At 38.4% G+C, this 19,180-nt stretch overlaps 1 protein-coding gene across 4 annotated transcripts in view; it reads right to left on the bottom strand.

Annotated features, from left to right (window-relative positions):
• The window catches only part of cyth1b (cytohesin 1b), a 232,117-nt gene that overhangs the window by 61,652 nt on the left and 151,285 nt on the right, over positions 1 to 19,180 (bottom strand). For all 4 annotated transcript variants that reach the window (XM_043714921.1, XM_043714919.1, XM_043714920.1 and 1 more), the window contains exon 2: positions 18,562 to 18,644. In XM_043714921.1, coding sequence (XP_043570856.1) covers positions 18,562 to 18,644 — 83 coding nt within the window. The remainder of the gene's footprint in view (positions 1 to 18,561; positions 18,645 to 19,180) is intronic.

The raw sequence follows: 19,180 nt of genomic DNA, 5'->3' as shown, positions 1-19,180 counted from the left end.
ACCTATCACCCTCACCTTGACCTCTTTCCACCTATCACATTTCCGACGCCCCTCCTCCAAGTGCCTCCTCCCTACCTTTTATCTTAGCCTGCTGAACACACTTTCCTCATTCCTGATGAAGGGCTTATGCCCGAAACGTCGATTCTCCTGTTCCTTGGATGCTGCCTGACCTGCTGTGCTTTACCAGCAACACATTTTCAGCTCTGATCTCCAGCATCTGCAGACCTCACTTTCTCCCCTTATTTGAAACCACAAGCTTTCAGCCCCAGCTTCTTCCTCAGGCAACTAGTGAGAGAGAATACATCGGACACAGAATTTGCGGATAAAAGATCAAAGAGTCATACAACTAATGCAAATGTATTGAACAAATCTTGATGGCTATTAAGTCTTTAATCAGTGAGAATGGATGTGCAGGTTTCCATTGATTAACATGTAAATCCCAGAACTTCTTTCAAGTCACTGCCCCAAGGTAACTTCGGGTTTTATCAGAATAAAGATGACGCCTCAGGTCAGACAATGCATTTTAGGTATGAGGCTATGTTTCAAGTCTGTTTGTATCGCAACCTAGAGTCAGACTGGTTTCATTTCCAATGTAGGTATTTCTAAAATGCCACATTGACTGACAGTCTTACAGGATTGTGTGCTTTTTGAACAAAATAGAATGCAACTATATTTACAAATTCACCCCATACATTTATGTGTGTACACATATGAGGGGGAGAGAGAGAGAGCATGTGTGAAGGAGTGAGACAGAGTGTGTGTGTGTGAGAGAGAGTGTGTGTGAGTGAGAGAGGGAGAGAGAGAGAGAGCGAGAGCGAGCACATGCGCCTGCGTGCGAGTATGTGCGGTTAAGGATATTCAGCCTCGGATCCTCGGTTAAACATTCTCCAAGGTGGACTTCGGGACACACAACAACACAGTCACCAAATAGAGGCCAATAGCCAGGTTCTGTACCCATGATGACGGCCTCAACCAGGATCTTGGGTCCATGCCACACTACAGTTGATTCCACCACATTATACAGACTCACACACATACACACACCCTCTATCACAAACACACACAGACCCTCCCTCATAAACACTCTCACTCTTTCACAGGCGTATACCCCCTCACGCTTGCACTCACACTCTCTCAAGCACAGACACACACATATCCACCCACTCACACACATACACACTCTCTGCCTCACATACACACATATAAATCTATGGGGTGAATTTGCATTTACAGATTTGTACTTGCAGATACATTCTATTTTGTTCAAAAAGCACACAATCCTGTAGACTATCAGTCAATGTGACATTTAATAAATACCTACATTGGAAATAAAACCAGTCTGACTCCAGGTTGTGATACAAACAGACTTGAAACATGGCCTCATACCTAAAATGCATTGTCTGACCTGAGGTGTCACCTTTATTCTGATAAAACCTGAAGTTACCTTGAAAGAAATTCTGGGATTTACACATTTATCAATCGAAAACTGCACCTCCATTCTAACCAATAAAGACATAATAGCCATCTAGGTTTGTTCAATACATTTGCATTAGTTGTATGACCCTTTGATCTTTTACTTATAAGAGTCTAGATTAGAGTGGTGCTGGAAAAGCACAGCAGTTCTGGCAGCATCCGAGGAGCAATAAGTTTTACTTATAACTTCTGTTTCCAATGTATCCTTTCTCACTAGATGCCTGAGGAAAGATCAGGGGCTGTGAAAGCTTCCAGTTTCAAATAAACTTGTTGAACCATAATCCAGTGTCATATGATCTTTGACTAATAACAGAGAAACATTCTCTTCAGTTTCAACTCCCTCGTATGTCTATTCAGTTAGATTTGATACTTCCACACTCATTTTCAGAATTATTCGACTTTGCTCAGAATTGTTATTTTCTTCTGGTTTTATGGTGTTGTCCACTTCTTGTACAAGTTTCTTTTTTAGAGACTTTCCTGTTTATTCAGTGTGGTCTGTTTTGCAGACTCTTCTCAAATATCCCACTCTTCCAAAGTTGTGGCATTCTGCACCCAATGTTGGCAATCGCCCAGCTTGAATGGTTTATGCACACCACATTCCAGATACTTCAACGTGGTGCTTTTCTTAGTTTTAAAAATTTGTTTATGGGTTGTGGGCTTCACTGGCTAGACCAACATTTGATATCCATCCCTAATTATATGGCAAAGGATATGATTTGCTGCCCTCGAAACAACTGAAGTCTTAGGTGTAGGTACAGCCAGAGTCCTCTCAGCATGAGATTTCCAGGATTTTGTACTAGCAACAGCGATGGAGCAACAATATAGATCCAAGTCAAGATGGCTTCTGGTTTAAAGGGGAACTTATTTCCACGCATCGAATGTCCTTGTCCTTCTAGGTGGAAGAGATCACAAGTTTGGAAGCTTGTGGCATGGGAACCTTGGTAAGTTATTGGGGTGCATCTGCTTACCAGTATGTGTTGGTGGTAAAGAGATTGAATGATGAAGGTGCTTTGCTCTGAATAGTGTCAAGCTTCTGGAGTGTTGTTGGAGCTGCAAAGGACCAGAAAAGTGGAAAATATTCCATCAAACACCTAACCTTTGCCTTCTAGATGTTGGACATGAAAGAGAGTGGATAGTAAGAAGCAAATTACATACCACAGCATTCCTAGCTTTTGAACTGCTCTTATAGTCACAATTTAATCTGACAGTCCCAATTCACTTTCTGGTCAACAGAAACCCCTCAGGGTGTTGATAGTAGGGTTTTTGGTGATTATATTGCCATTGAATGTCAGGGGATGATGATTTGATTGTCTCTTGTTTAAGACGGGCATTGCCAAACACTTACGTAGCATAAGTGTTCCTCGCCATATATCAGCCCAAGCCTGGATGTTTTCCAGTGTTTGCTGCATTTATACATGAAATGCTTCAATATCTGAGGTGTCACAAGTGGTATTGAGCATTGTGCAAAACCAGTGAACATCCCCATTTCTGACCCCATGACAGAAGGATGGTCATTGTTGAAGCAGAAGATGGTTGTGCCTAGACAGCCTCCTGAGGAACCCCTGCACTTAGATGATTCACCTCCAACAAAAACAACCTTTTTTTGTGCTATGTATGATTCCAACAAATTCCACCCAATTCTCTCTTTCTTGGAACAAAGTATCTACCTGACTTTCCCCTTCTTGATGTGGCATAGTGTCTGTGGCTCAGCCTCCAGATCAATGGAATGGAGCCAAAGTTCCTCAAGCCACAGACAACAGACATGTTTGTCCTGGATCACACCAATATCTATAAATCCCACATCCTGCAATCACAACACATCACTTGCACTACCATCCTTATTTTGTCTAATTAAGTAATTAATGTATTATTTAATTACTGAATTGAATACTACTTTTTGCTACCAGTTATTGCACTAATTTAAGCCTTTGTGGTCCAATAAGCCCTGCCAATTAGAATTAGAATACATAATTGAGTCACCAGTAATTTATTTCCATTCTGCTATTGCCTACAATTAAAAGATAGCTACTGAAGGTTTATTTTTGGAAAATGTTTTCTAAATTTCAACACTTCGCACACAATCCTTGACAATAGTTATTTGCCAAACCACTTACATGCTTCCTGTGATGGTACATTTTAAATTCTTATCTCAAACTCTGCAAGATGCAAACTGGAAGCTGCTCCAGTTTCTCCGCAAGTCCACCTCTCTCTGAGGTCAGTGGTTGGCCCCAGAGCATAACACTCTATGTATCTGAGTGAAGGTTCGAAAGCTTCTTCCAACTCCTGAAGTTAAGTGGTTTCTAAATGACTTTACAACCAAAGTAGTAGTGTACTTTCAAAACATGGGAAGGTCGGGGAATAGCAGTAGCCAATTTGTTTCTCAAACAGCAATGAATTAGTGACCAGACAGCATGCTTAAGTGTCATCAGCAGAGGGAATAACTGCTATCATACTAGTAAAACTTAAGTCTTTTCTTTGAATAATGGCATGGGATCTTTCACACTTATTTGAGGGATTGATGTGATCATTTCATCTGAAAGACTGGACTTCCAATGGTGTAGTATTACACTAAAGCAGCATTTTCGCAACCACTTTGTGAAACCCTGCCAAAGGTAGCTGTGAGGCGTATTGGTCAGGTATGTAGAATGTGGTACAATCACATGGCCTTCCAACTCAGAGGCACAAATGCTATCACTAAGACAAGACTGATACCCAATAATGCAAAAGATGCCACAACCAATGAAATAAACAACCTACTTTCACATTCAACACAATTTCCAATACTAGATGCTGTGTTTAGCCACAGGCTAATCACTGGATTTCCATGCTCATTTGTTCTTATTAAAATACAACTCTGGTCACATGAAAAAATGTCTTAATCAGTTAATTCAAACAGAGGGGATGTTCCAAGAGAATTCCAATTGGTTGGTGTCAACACAGTATGTCTACTTTACAATTTCTCTGAGCAAATGCATTTTTCGACAAAAATAGTATTAGCAAAAGTGTACCATTTTGCTTAATTTGATGGAATTGTAATAGGACTCCTCAGGGCTCCAACTGAATGCATATTTACCTTCAGATCTAAGTTGTTATGGGAAAGTGTCTTTTAAATTAAAAGCACACACCACTTTACTTCATTTATTATGCTTCGAGTTGCACAAGAAAATTTCATTGCCATAGCAACACTGTATATTACACCATGTGATGCACTATAGCTAAAACATGGAATAGTGTCACTTCAAACACATTATTTTCTGATAAAGGGTAGAAACTGCATGGCACTGAAGTCTCTAGGCAAATTGCAATAAGGCATATATTTGCAAATACCATTCAAATTCCATCATAGCTATTGCAGTCCATTAGCATTTTGACACCATTCTCTCTCTCATTAGGTACCACACCTTAACCATGATGTTCACAGACTTCCACTGCATCATGTCAGTCCATAGTCATGTTTACCTAGATACTACAATGGTTGCGCTTGGAGTCTTCAGTATAGTTGACGATGAGATTCTTCCACTCTTACTGCCTGTCATCAAATAGACTAGATGGATTTACTAACTGATTATCAACCTGTCTGGCACATTATGAAGGCATCTTTCATGGTTATCAAGTGGGTCTTAAACCTGGAGATTTTGGTCCAGAGGTACAGATGGTACTTTTACACCGCATGATCTTTGGTGCTCTTTAGAATTCATATTAAAGAGGGGAACATGAATGAATCATACAACTTTGTGCTTTTGCTGGAAAAGTTGAATGCTATCAAACTTGTAGTTTTCAACACAAAAATGCTTATATGTTTTTTAATACTATACTTCAAGGCTATTTGAATAAAACTGATAATGATCGACCAGACAGTATGTTTAACTTCCCAGATCTCAGCTAATTCTTTCGGAATTATAAAACTGACTTTTTAATATTCTTCTACACATTTAATGAAGTTGAAAAATAGGGACTTCAATATTCACATGAGAAAATGACATTTCTAATGCAGAAATTTAGTAGGGTAAACTTTATAAAACTAATTTTATCCATTAGTGATAATATAGAGTTTATCTAGCGCTCACTGCATTGTTTACATGTAACACCACTATGATTATTTATCAACTTAATCAATGCAAGTTTTAAATTTATAACAGAACTCCGTGAATTGGAGTAGCATAAGTAATACTTCTTGGACCAGCTGCTGTTCCATACTTGACACACAGGCCAGAACGTTCCAAGGTTGCTCAATGCTAACAGAGCTAGCTGATGTAAATGACACCTGTTTAAAACTGGAATAGCTTTGAAGAAATTTGGTTGCCTACAAATAATTGGAAAGTTTTCCGAAATCTGTGGACTTCTAGGAATTCCAGCTTTAGCAAATTGCTCTGAACAATGGCATCAATTTCCACAAATCTACTTCTTCATTCTACTAACAAAATAACAAGGGTACAAGTCAATGCAAATATATACATATTGCATCTTGAACAAACAAACATAAAGATAGTTTAGAAAAATAAAACTGTAGTCCAGAAGCTGCCAATAACCTTCCAAATCATTTCCCATCTGATAGCTCAAACCTAACAGTTCAGTAACAAAAAAGGAGACAATGTCCCAGAGCTTGCTCCAGTTTCTCCAAGCAGGGCAACATTGTAAAGAGGTGGCCAGTGCTAAACTAGTGCAGCAATCACATCCGAAGTGTATTTCCACAATATGGTCATCAAATCAGAGATAATTGAAACAAATGACTGGGCTTACTTGTATCTGATTCAGGAGAAACCTAAACAAACCAGCATGGAGACTAGCACAGCTCAAAGTATCCTTCAGTACTGCTGAATAACTATTTCCCCATCTAGGCCCAGCACTAAACACCCTGGCAGGGAAGTGAGGGATTAGAATTGCCAATACTAACTTCATATATACCTGGAGGTTTCCTTGCTCTGGACTTTCCATTTAAATGGTTCTTCATTATCAAAGACACATTTTACCTCCAATTTAAATTTAAAAAAAAATAACTCATAAGCATTAGGTTAGCTTTGAATTCTAAATTTTTACCAACTATCATGATGGATTTGAACTCATGTCCCTTGAACATTAGTTTGGGATTCTGGATTACTAGTCCAATAACATTATCACTCTGTCAGCACTTGGCAAACATATGCATACAGTTATATATACACATATACAATTAGCATTACATACATGTAATATATATATTATAATTTTCTGGTATTTCTAAAGAAAGTAAATTCCATTTTTAAAATGCAAACTTTAAAGGAGATATAAAATATTAAAAACAAACTGGTTGTGTAACTTGACAGGTTTGTTATTTCAGCTGTCAAATAGTACATGTATTTTTAATTGATTTTTAAAATTTGCTACACAATCACTTGCCACATTTACCATAATTTCCCCAGTTATGAACTTTCTGCACTGTATTACATTCGTTAACAAGGCAGCAAAAACAATGGCCACTTTAAACAACCATAAAGAGACATGCAACAGGGTTTGCTTTGCTCACTCTTTTGCTCGACTTCGCCTACTACAATAATCCTGTAAGCAGGAATACAAATCTTACAGATTTGAGCAAAACTGTATTCCTTCCCCAATGTGTTACAATGTACGGCTCATCACACCACAAAATAGCATATAATTTAAATTAGTCACTGCTCTCATCAGCATTCAACTGCATTGCTTTTTACTCTGATGGAAATAGCGCAAGCTCTTTCTGGGTTCTGCTCAACAACCTTTCTTGACCCAATTTTGTCTGCTTCAATTTTCTGCCCTAGAAACTGCCATACTTCGTCTACACCTTCCTCAGGCTTTACAAAACTAGTTTAAAAAAAGCTGCACAGAGTTCAGCCTGAGGCAAAGATTTCAGTCATTTTGACTGCTCTAATTGCCCTGATTGCTGGCTTATCGTAAGAAGGTTCAACAGGATCCATCTGCCACATTCTATACAGCAACCTCATATGCAGTAGTTACATTCTTAAGTTATCCGGTGCTGCAATTGAAGTATTATGTTTTGCCACTTTTTTAAAATTGAAAAATAGCCAAATTATAATGAATCAAAATCGGATAATCCAAAATTCCAGTCATGTCAAAGTCACTTATACTGGCTGAATAGAAATTCCATTAGAAGGATGTCTGTGATAAATTGAAGATCCAGACTGGTAACTCCAGATTAGCTGGACATGACAAAGCCAACTAGTCAGAATGGAATTAGGTCATCCAACACAGGAGTAAACCATTACTTGACATTGAGATTTCTCTGTGCATCGCTGCAGCTATGCATATACATGTGAAAGAGTTAAATGTGCTGCCAATTGATGACAAAATGAGGTAGAAGCTGCAAATGAGAGGAGAAAGATTTAAAAAGACATGAGGGTGGTTCGCGTGTGCGAAGAACTTATTGAGGAAGTGGTGGATGTGGGCACAGTTACAACATTTAAAAGACACTTAGGTAAGTACATGAATAGGAAAGGTTTGGAAGGATATGGGCCAGGAGCAGGAAGTGGGACTAGTTTAGTTTGGGATTATATTCGGTACGGACAGGTTGGACCGAAGGGTCTGTTTCTGTTCTCTATGGCTCGATGGAAAACTGCAATACGAACCAAAAAGCATCATAATTCCACCATCATGTTTTTCAACCTTCTGAAGCACAAAACAAAAATATCACAACCATTAGATGTTTGCTTCAGCAAAGAAAATGACTGCCTATCCCAATGCTGAAGAAGCTCTAACAATGAACATTCCCATATAGTAAAACAAAGAACTGTGGATGCTAGGGGTCTGAAATACAAACACAAACTGCTGGCAAAGCTCTGTGAGAGGAAAGCAGAGTTAACACTTGGAGTCCAGTGACTCTTAATCAAAACATTCCCATTCCCAGTCCAATCCTTCAGGAAAGAGAGTCACTCTGAAAAAGGGATTTAGCCACAAGGAATTCACCTGCAGTGATGGGTAGCTGGATCAACTCAAGGGAATACACAGCATAGTCTTCTCGACAAGACTGATTATCATCTTTTACTAGTTCAATCTGATTTGACATGCAGTGTCAGGTTGTGTGAAATCAGATTCAATGGCATTTCTTTTAACTGAATAAGGAGATCAAGTTATATTGAAATGGGGAAAGAATGAAAATGACTAACTGGACTCGACTGGTACATTTAATGGCCCAACTGGTTGTCATCTGTGCTGTACTACTCAATGTTTAAATTGTTGAAAAATGGGTATGGGTCAAATGGGGAGGCAGTGGTACAGTGACACTGTACTAATAATTCAGACATGCAGGCTAATGTTCTGAGGACTTGGGTTCAAATCCCATCATGGCTGATGGTAAAATTTGAATTCAATTAAAACACAGCCAGTGGAAAACTATGTAACCACTGTCACTCATGTCCCTTAGTGAAGGAAATCTGCCATCCTTACTTGACCTCATATACCTGTGACACCAGACCTACAAAACTGTGGGTTCAGTCTTAACTGTTCTCTGGACAATAATTACTGGCCGAGCCAGCGTCACCCACATCTCACGAATGAATAAAAAAACGCTCAATTTAAAATGATTTCTTAAAAAGTCATGATTTGTCTGACCAACTTCACTAAGCTGTGCCATTGCTAATGCTGAATTTAAAATGCTATTTCTTATTGGTGAATTATAGTCAACTGATTTGATTTTCTGTGACAGCCTTCATAATGCATGATAAATTCTTATATGGTTGGGAAGATTTCCACAGTGCCTTGTTTTAGAGAAGTTGTCAGTTCATTCTTTATAAAGAGGTTGTGATTTTAACCAAACATGGTGCAAAGAGGAAATCTTCCCTAATGGTTAGCAAACAAAAAATGGGACTGAGCAAGATTTGTACTAATTGTTACTCATTAATAATGGTTCTAGAGATCGGCTAATAGAATACACTGTTTAGAAAGATCTTAAACCAATTAAAAACAGATGCATTCGAAGGTTTATTGAATTTTCCTTTGCTAATTTAGTACAATGCACACAGAATTTTAATTAAGATCAAAAAGCTAAAGCTCAGTGTATTCGTATACAAATTTGTCAATGTCTTTAAAATGGACAATATAATGTACTAATGGGCAAACCTTCATACCAACAATTTGCAGGCAATCAATACATAGTCACATAAAATCCAAAATTTTGGATAATTGAAAATTTCCCAGAAGAAATATTTTGTTTTCACTTCACCTGAGAGTTGATCAGAAAAGTAGATCCCGAAAGTATCTACCATTTAGAAGAAAATTTAGATTCTAATTCCAGATCAGCAAAAGAACAAAAACAAAGCTCTTATGAAAGTAGATTTTATAATTGATAGCAGTGAATAATCCCTCAGGATTTAGGGTGGATCATTGATCAACTGTCATACAATGTTTTACTAGTACCGGTCCCTATGAAATCTTAAAACTGGCTAGATTATTCATGATGATCAGACCAAAAATTCCTGTTGTCTGTTTTACTGTGCTTTCCTACATTCAAGACATTAGTTGAATATTTTTATGGTTATTATTTTGTTGCCTACTGATTCCTAATAATTTCACAAAAAAGTCACAAAACATTGCCAGCTAATTTTCCTGTTCACAAAAATAGTTACATCATGGCTTATTGAACTGAAGGAATGTTTCTAAAGATTCCCACACTAGAGAACAAAAGGAGATGACATGCTAAGATCAACACAGTACAATCAACAAAGAATATTCTCACAGCTTTTGCTCAAACTATAGCTTTAGCAGGCACCAGATGAAGTTGATAGGTCTGGTCATTGTGAACTAACAACATAGAATCCACCATGTTGACACTTTTCATCATTGCTATTACATTGCTAATAATTAAACATGAACTGCAATTCTGCAAACTGCATTCATGTGTGATCTGTTCACTCAGATGTAAAGGAACACAAATTAATTTCATAATATTGCAATTTAAACAACTTATTGACACTAACTTATGAGAATGGTATCCTTGAAGATAATTCTAATTACAATTATAGGTTCCTGAAAGAGGAATCTGTTACTTTCAATTAGTTTATATCAAGACTACACTGAGATACCCAAGATATAACAGCTTTTGAATACATTCCAGAAAATGAGATTTTCATGTTTCCATGTTATATTCCATGCTAAGTAAACTATACATTGGAGGTGGAATGCTTTACAAAATATCAACAACTTGATTGTACATTTTACAAATCTATGTATAAACACAAGACACAGTTTAAAGGACTAAATATAACTTGAGCATTTGATTAAGTTCTGGAACAAGTATTCCATGTAAAGAAACGCATGATTCTCTTGCACCAGAGAAGCTACCAAAGGAAAGAAAGAATGAAGTGAAGTGTACTTGGTAAAATGCAAACATCAAACTATAACAGAAATGGTCTTAATTTTCGTATCTACTTATACATGCTAAACATTTTTTATTTGAAGCAATCGTACAATATGTCTCTACCCAGGGTAGAAATTAGAGTTTTAGCAATAACACAGAAACAATTGTATAGGTTTAATTTATTGAGTAAGGCCAATCAGGTCAACAGTTGTCCAACACTTTCTGGAATGTCTACAAGACCACCAACTGGAATTTTTCACCTCAATTTTCACATCACATTGGCCTCAACCTCTTGGTCAGTGCCAATGCCTTAGGACTGTCACTGACCACAATGACCTTATCTACTCTAATCCTTCCAACCAGGAATTTTCAAGAAAATGCTAAGGTGGATTGGGGCAGCATGGTGTCTCGGTGGTTAGCACTGCTGCCTCACAGCACCTGGGACCCAGGTTCAATTCTACTCTTGGTCAACTGTCCGTGTGGAGTTTTGAAATTCTTCTATGTCTGCGTGGGTTTCCTCCGGGCTCCAGTTTCCTACTACATTCCAAAGATGTGCAGGTTGGTTGTATTGGCCATGCTAAATTATCCATAGAGTCCAGGGATGTGAAGGCTAGATGGATTAGTCATGGGAAATACAGGATTATAGTGATGGGGAAGGGAGGGTGGGTTGGGTCTGGGTGGATTGATCTTCGGAGGGTCATTGTGGACTTGATGGACCGAACAAAGACTGTTCTCACTCTTCTCACACTGTCAGGATTCTATGATTGGTATCTTTGAAAGGGAGAGTGATGGCTTGAGGATTGCAAGGGGCTCGGTGAGAATTGTTCAGAGCCAGGGAGAGGGGTAAACATTCTTGAGTTGAGTGAAAGGAATTGGCTGATCATTCATATTGGTATTGGGGTGGGGGAAGTGCTGCAGTTTATTTCTTTGTCCATACCTGTCCAACAGGTGGAACATCAGTTATAAGACGGCCTGGAAAAATGTCCTACCTGGCCCAGAAGCCATGTTTTCAAATAAAGGTCAGTCCATGTGGAGGATATCTCAAGGACAGTTTATTAGCAACAAACATGGAAGAGAAGTGGCCTCTGACTGGAGGCAAGGCAAACCATGTTAACATTCCCACACTAAGCTATCCAAGTGAAAGTAACCTGGATACTGGGGAGGACAGAGACGCTGCTGGGTTGGATGGATTGTGTTGCTGTAAAGGTCACAATGCTTGCTGGGGCAAAGTGGTTAGTGGATCTGGGGGTCAAGGCGGCAAGTGGAATTAGGGTTGAATCAACAAGTGGGGCTAAGGCATTGGGAAAATGAGACAACTTCACAAACAGAGGACAATCCCCTGTAACACACTGTGCTCAAAACAGCAGAGTAGGCCTCCCGAGTCTTGGGATTGTGTGTGAGAGAGAATGTGGGAGGCAGAAAGAGACATTATGGAAGGCAGAGTTCCAGTATGCATACGAGAAAATTAGTATATGGAGGCAGAGAGAGAGAGAGTGAGAGACAGAGAGTGCGCGAGGAAGAATGTTTATGGGAGTAGAGAAAGAGAGCAAGAAAATGTGAGGGAGCAGAGAGAGAGTGTGTATGGAAAAGGGACGCAGAGACAGCGAAGATGTTTGTGGAAGGCAGGGAGAGCAAGAATAGAAGACAAGAACAAGACAGAGTGTGTAGGGAATGGAGGGTGTGAGTATGTGAGTGAAGGATAGACTGTGCATAAGCATCTGAGTGTGCATGTGTCTTAGTGCGTGAGAGTGTGACTGAGTGACTGGAATGAGTCAAATACAAAAGCAAAGTTGTGGACTAAAAGAGCGGGAGGAGAATAAAAGGGGCATAAAGGAAAACTAAGGAAAAACAAGTGTTCCAAATTGAATAGCCTCAAGAAACAACTTATCACCTGTTGAAGTGAGAATCCACAATGCCATTGTTTACTTTCTGGTCCTCCAAAGTTCATTGCTATGTTGAGAACAAAACTCTACATTAACAGGTCCTTTCAACATGATTTATCAGCCCAAAATGACTGTGGTCACATTAATCCCATAAATACAGCAATTTCAGGATATGGGCTTTCAGTGACATGGAACTTTTTCCTGAGGCTAACAACAAAATAAAATAAATCAGTTTAATTGGTGGCAAACTGGAACTCATAGCATATCTTCCTTACAGCACAAATTGCTGGGAGGGTTTACTATTAATAGCAGGCACTTTGAATTTGAGATTACTTTCCCAGCATTTGCTGTTGGTAGTTTTACCACAAAAGGGTGTGAGTGGAAAAAGTCAGTGCTGCTCTTTAACTATTTTCCACCATCAGAATAAACAAAACTTTTAAAAATAATAAAACACTTGTCATCTCAAATTACTCACTATAGGTTTCATATCAGGCTATTAAAATGATTTTCCATGAAAATAAATTTCAGCTCAATTCAAAACATTTAGATTTAAGATTGAATGACGGCATAAGTGAACGTGAAAGCATTACTGACCAAATACTGGTCAAGCTAAATAGAGTATACTGCTGTTACTTATTCTGGCAGTTTAATGTTGCTTTATGCACTACTTCCCAATTTTGCCATTCTTTGGCATGAAAGATAGAAGCTGTTGATTGAATGGATTCTCATAAACTTTCAGTAATTAGCTATTCAAAAGTACTTAGTTTGGGCAGATCAGTTATGAAATCAGCACTATTTCACTAGGTGCTCTGAATAGTATAGCTGTGGCCTGAGTCAACCAATGCATGTCATCTCTTCAAAATGTAATCTTGGTTCTTTGTTTAAATTATTTCAAAGGGAAATGCTCTAGTAAAGAGTTTCTTACATTTACAAGAAATACTTTAAATTGCTGTTTTAATTTTCTAGATATGTCATATTGATTCAACATAACCAACCTTAGCTATCGTGTATACAGAGACAAACATAGTCTGTGGCTTCTACAATTTGAAGAAAAACAATTGAAATAGGTGAATTAGATTATATTACATAATAATTCAACAGACAGAACAAGATAAAAGAAACATTGTCATTTAAGATTTGATTGCCTTTGGGTATGAAATCAGAAATTGAATATGAATATGCTACAGCTCCTGTTGGCCATTTTATTTCCCTGTGGAAAATATGAGTGCCTCTGAATAATATTTCTACACATACATCCCTCAGGCAGAAGTTTAATGATCCTCTAACCTAATTTTAACTTGATTCTTCAAACCATGAGCAAAAGTACAACATGAGAATGCAGTCACTGCTTATTTTAACTGAATAAATTTGCTCAAATATCTACACTATTAGAAACAGCATGAGTACATATTTATTGTAAAATGCAGTATTGGAGACTACATGTTGTATCAGCTTTTCATACAATACACCCATCCTAGTCAGATCTGCAAATTATTACCCTATAATCAAAAAGGAAAGAAAAGCAATTGTAATGACAAAATAATTACAATAACTGCTGCAATCTTGCTGTACAGCACTCAAGCTTAGAAGAATTCCATTATTTTAAACATTAAAAGTGATGAAAATTCAGAGGGTTTCCCTTGATGTGTCGAGTATGCCCACTCACCCATTGTAGAGAAAAGAAGAAAAATACACCTTTTGTAATCTTCAAAAATCCTAAAAAATTCCAAGGCAACTCATAGACTTTTAATATGCATTATTTGTAGTTAAATTATTTCAACCAATTGCTTACAACCATGAGTTAAATAACTAGGCAATCTGTTTGAAGGATGATTATTGAGCAATAAATGTTGGCACAGCTTGCTTATCTTCTTTGTGTTGTGGCCTAGTATTTTTTAAATCCATAACTTCTAACTTGAAAGCGACACCTCCAAAAATGCAGCAATCTTTTAATAAGATACTGAAATGTCAGCCCAGACTAGGTGCTCAATTGTCTGGAGAGGATTTAAAGTCTCTGGCTTGAAATATAGAAAGAAAAAGTGAACATTAAATGGAAATTGTGGAGAGACAAATGCGCTTTTAATATATTTTTTTGATTAACATCTGCCTGTACTATTTGTGTAAAATATAATATTGAATAGAATTGGAGACGTGTAGGTCTATTGAACAGAATTTTCAAGCACAACCTTACTAAGCAATGCACAATATACCATTAATATTTTACGTCCTTGTAGAACTGGTTAAGTAATTAAAAATTATCTAAAGCAGTCAAACTAATGATTCCTTCACTTAAGATGATTGCTGTTGGCAGCAGTCCTGATTTTGATGGTAACATTAGAAGTTAAAAGAATTAGTACTTCTGTTTGCGTGGGTGCTTAGATGCCTTTTCTTTATATGCATAAAACAGTTAGCATTTTCTCCAGATGCAAGTAAGTTGAATATTCAATTAGAATAAACAAACTAGACAATTTTCCAAATACTGGTCTGCACACTCCTTCTCTGCTTACTAGGTAGGTTTAGTGGTCACATATCAAGTCACAATTTGCACAATCCAAACAACATCATGTTCCCTGGACAAATTCGAATGCATCCAATTGCTGTGGAGGCAGCATGAGGTATCAGCTGCTTTTGACATTGGATTGCTGACCACATGTACATTGAAGCACACAGGTCCAAGAGCAAAGGGCAATTGAAGGTCAGGCAATTGCTGGTATTTCAACTAAGTGAAGGAGCAGCAGAATGAAGTACAAACAGATTGAGGATCGAGGGGCAAGGGTGCCCGACAATGACAACAATCAAGGATTGGAATAATAATTGAGTACTGGTGGCATTGGTGATTCATGTTCTTTGAAAAATGGGAGTTGGGACAAATACTATTGCTCTTCCTCCCCACAAAGTATGCAAATCCATAATTTTTTGGACCCTAACAGGCAGCCCTTTTGGTACGTAAAATTGGTTTTCCAGGGTACAGTTGTCTATAGCTACTATTGGAAAAAATACTTATTTTTTATCCAAAGCGCCTAACCCTTGTTTCAGAAGTGGGAACTGCAGGCCATATTTTCACTCTTAGTAACACAGAAGGCTGTGCACTTCTGGCTGGATTTAAGTGTTTCTTCTTGCCCACTCATACCAGAGGATTAAATTCCTATCAATCACTTGAAAACAGAGCATTGGGCAGTCAGTGTCTTAGACTCACACCTCTTTAATACAATTTTGCAATGAAAATGGGGTTGGTAGCAATTAGACCTCCAGTAAGTAACAGTAATGTTGTGTCTTGAGGGGATAAACTATGATTGATTTTTCGCAGTCTATTTTGCATAATACTTCACCAGATCTTACATAACTCATTTCATTTATTGGTCAGAGTATTGAGTACAGGAGTTGGGAGGTCATGTTACAGCTGTACAGGACATTGGTTAGGCCACTGTTGGAATATTGTGTGCAATTCTGGTCTCCTTCCTATCGGAAAGATGTTGTGAAACTTGAAAGGGTTCAGAAAAGATTTACAAGGATGTTGCCAGGGTTGGAGGATTTGAGCGATAGGGAGAGGCTGAACACGCTGGGGCTGTTTTCCCTGGAGCATCGGAGGCTGAGGGGTGACCTTATAGAGGTTTACAAAATTATGAGGGGCATGGTTCGGGTAAATAGGCAAAGTCTTTTCCCTGGGGTCGGGGAGTCCAGAACTAGAGGGCATAGGTTTAGAGTGAGAGGGGAAAGATATAAAAGAGACCTAAGGGGCAACATTTTCACATAGAGAGTGATACGTGTATGGAGTGAGCTGCTAGAGGAAGTGGAGGAGGCTGGTCCAATTGCAACATTTAAGAGGCATTTAGATGGGTATATGAATAGGAAGGGTTTGGAGGGATATGGGGCGGGTGCGGGCAGGTGAGATTGGGTTGGGATATCTGGTCGGCATGGACGGGTTGGACCGAAGGGTCTGTTTCCATTCCGTACATCTCTATGACTCTATAACTCATAACAATATGATAATAGAAATGTTATTTAAAATCTAAATGATTGAAGACAAAATGTAGCAATACACAGATAATGACAGTTACTTCACTGTTTGGAAATTGAAAAATGCAGGAAAAGTTCCACTAAAATACTTTAAATGAGGGGTGGGCGGGGGGGGAGATGGGGTACCTGAAAAGTTATGAGCCCCAAATCTTCTGATTGAAAGACAACTGTTGCAGTTAATTACCCTGACAGTGGTGCTACTGGATCTCTTGCCTCTCAGTGGTCCCAATTAACCAATTATTTCGGAATTTCCAGAAAATATGAACTTCCATTAGGTCATTACCCTGCATCTGGAACCTTCCTAAAAAAAAACCTAACTCCAAGTTGGAAACTTTGGAGGGTTTCAACAGACTTGTCAGAATATTTTCTCTGAAAAGCTCTCAGTCACACAGCATGGAAACAGACCCTTCTGTCCAACTCGTCCACATCAATCAAGTTTCCCAAACTAAACTAGTCCCATTTGCCTGAATTTGGCTCATATCCCTTTAAGCCTTTCCTATTCATATATCTGTCCAAATGTCATTTAAATGTCATAAGTGTACCACTTGCTCTGGCATTTTATTCCACATATGAAGCACCCTCTCTGTGAAAACGTTGCCCCGCAGGTCCCTTTCAAATCTTTCTCCTCTCACCTTAAAAATATGTCCTGCTAGGGAAAAGACCTTTGCTATCTATACCCCTCATGATTTTGTAAACCTCTATAAGGTAATCCCTCAGTCTCTTATAATACTGTGAAAAAAGACCCAGCCTATCCAGCCTTTCCTTATAACTCAAATTCCCTTCAGTCCCAGCACATCCTTGTAAATCTTTTCTGCACCTTTCCAATTTAATAACATCCTTCCTACAGCAGGGTGACTGGTGATTACAACCTGCAGCAATCTCTGGAATAACTGTAAAATTGAGCATGCACCCCTTGCAAACCGCACCCAAACTAGACACCTCCTTTGAGATATTCCCTGCCCAACCTGCTTAGCTATCACCCCAACTAACTCCTTACTGACCTATCTGCCCTCACCAATTATCTTCACTCTGTAGCTTCTCAAAATGCTTTTGGGACCTTTAAACCCCAGAATATAGAAGTAATTACCATTAAAAGGGGCATAGTTTGGCCTCCAAAGCTGCTGTGCTGCAAGATTCTCAGGTTACTCCATATTTCCAGATGGCCATTTGTGGACCATTCGGCAGGATAAGTGGAAAGGAGGGCAGCGCAGTCCAATGGTGAAGAGGAAAAAAGGAACAGGAATTCATCCCTTCAAGACTGCTCCGCCATTTACTACAATTATGGCTGATCAAACATTTCAATGCCTTTGATTCAAACTATCTCCATAACCCATTACCACCTCTCAGAAGATTTGGCCTATCATAGTAAATGTAGGCATGCCTCCATTTTCTGCAAATTATCCCACTAAAATTCACAGCTGCTTCTTATCAGTTAACCACTTTTTTTATTTATAACAATTTCCAATTTCAGGACAGTCTAATTATTTCATATGGAGCATTGCTGTGACACTGACTCAAATACAGTTACTTACTGGTTTTCTAACCTAACAATAGAATATGTTTATGTCAAACATATCTGTGAATGCATGCTGAACCAGCAAGAATCACGTAAGCATATAATCCTCAAACATGATTAATAGAAAATGGTTTGTACAAGTCACAGGAAAGCCACTTACTTGGGAAAAAAAAATTCAAACTTTTGTGTTATATGACTGTGAAACATATGTTGCTTAAAAAAATACTGAGACTTCAAGAAATCAATCACATCTGTTTTGTAACTGGTAACAAAACTAAAACTGTAAAAACAGCAATCAAACATTGAAATCTTGTGTGTTTGCCTATCATCTGAGACAACCAGCTGCTTACCTGAATGTCAGCCAGGAGCTCCTGCTTGCGTTTGCGGATACTTTCTAGCTCTATCTCCTCCTCTGGAGTCAGGTCTGCGGGCACTGTAAATAAAGACATGAGCACAATTAGCTAGCGAGATCAAGACTGTAAGCACAATTGTTGGTCGGACGCTCAGCTGTCTGACCTTCAAAGTCACCTGACCTATGTTTAAACAAGTCAAGAGCTCCGTCGTATGCTCCATGCCTTTCATTTCTCTCTGCCCAAACTGATTTTTAATGATTAAAAACTGCCTGAAGCAAATGCCTTGGAATAAAGGAAGAGACTTCCTCTCATTTAGATAATGCATGCATGCTCATGTGTGCTGAACTCTATCCTAATATATAACATGCCCAACTCAAATGCTTAAGCCACTGTCAAGTAAGCAGGTTATGAAGATTTCAATTCAATTCAGGTAAATATACAACTTGACACTGTATAAATATTATTTCACATATAGTACCACCTGTCAAACACTACAAATTAAGCAACAGGGTATAAAAGATTATAATACAGCAAAATTTAAGCTGTATTATTGCAACATTGATAAATAAAATGCTGAACACATGGTGCTGTGTATAGGTCTGAAAAGGTTAATACT

The sequence above is a fragment of the Chiloscyllium plagiosum genome, chromosome 24 (genome assembly GCF_004010195.1).
Source record: "Chiloscyllium plagiosum isolate BGI_BamShark_2017 chromosome 24, ASM401019v2, whole genome shotgun sequence".
Taxonomy (NCBI): Eukaryota; Metazoa; Chordata; class Chondrichthyes; order Orectolobiformes; family Hemiscylliidae; genus Chiloscyllium; species Chiloscyllium plagiosum.
This window is presented reverse-complemented; position numbering and strand designations above follow the sequence as displayed.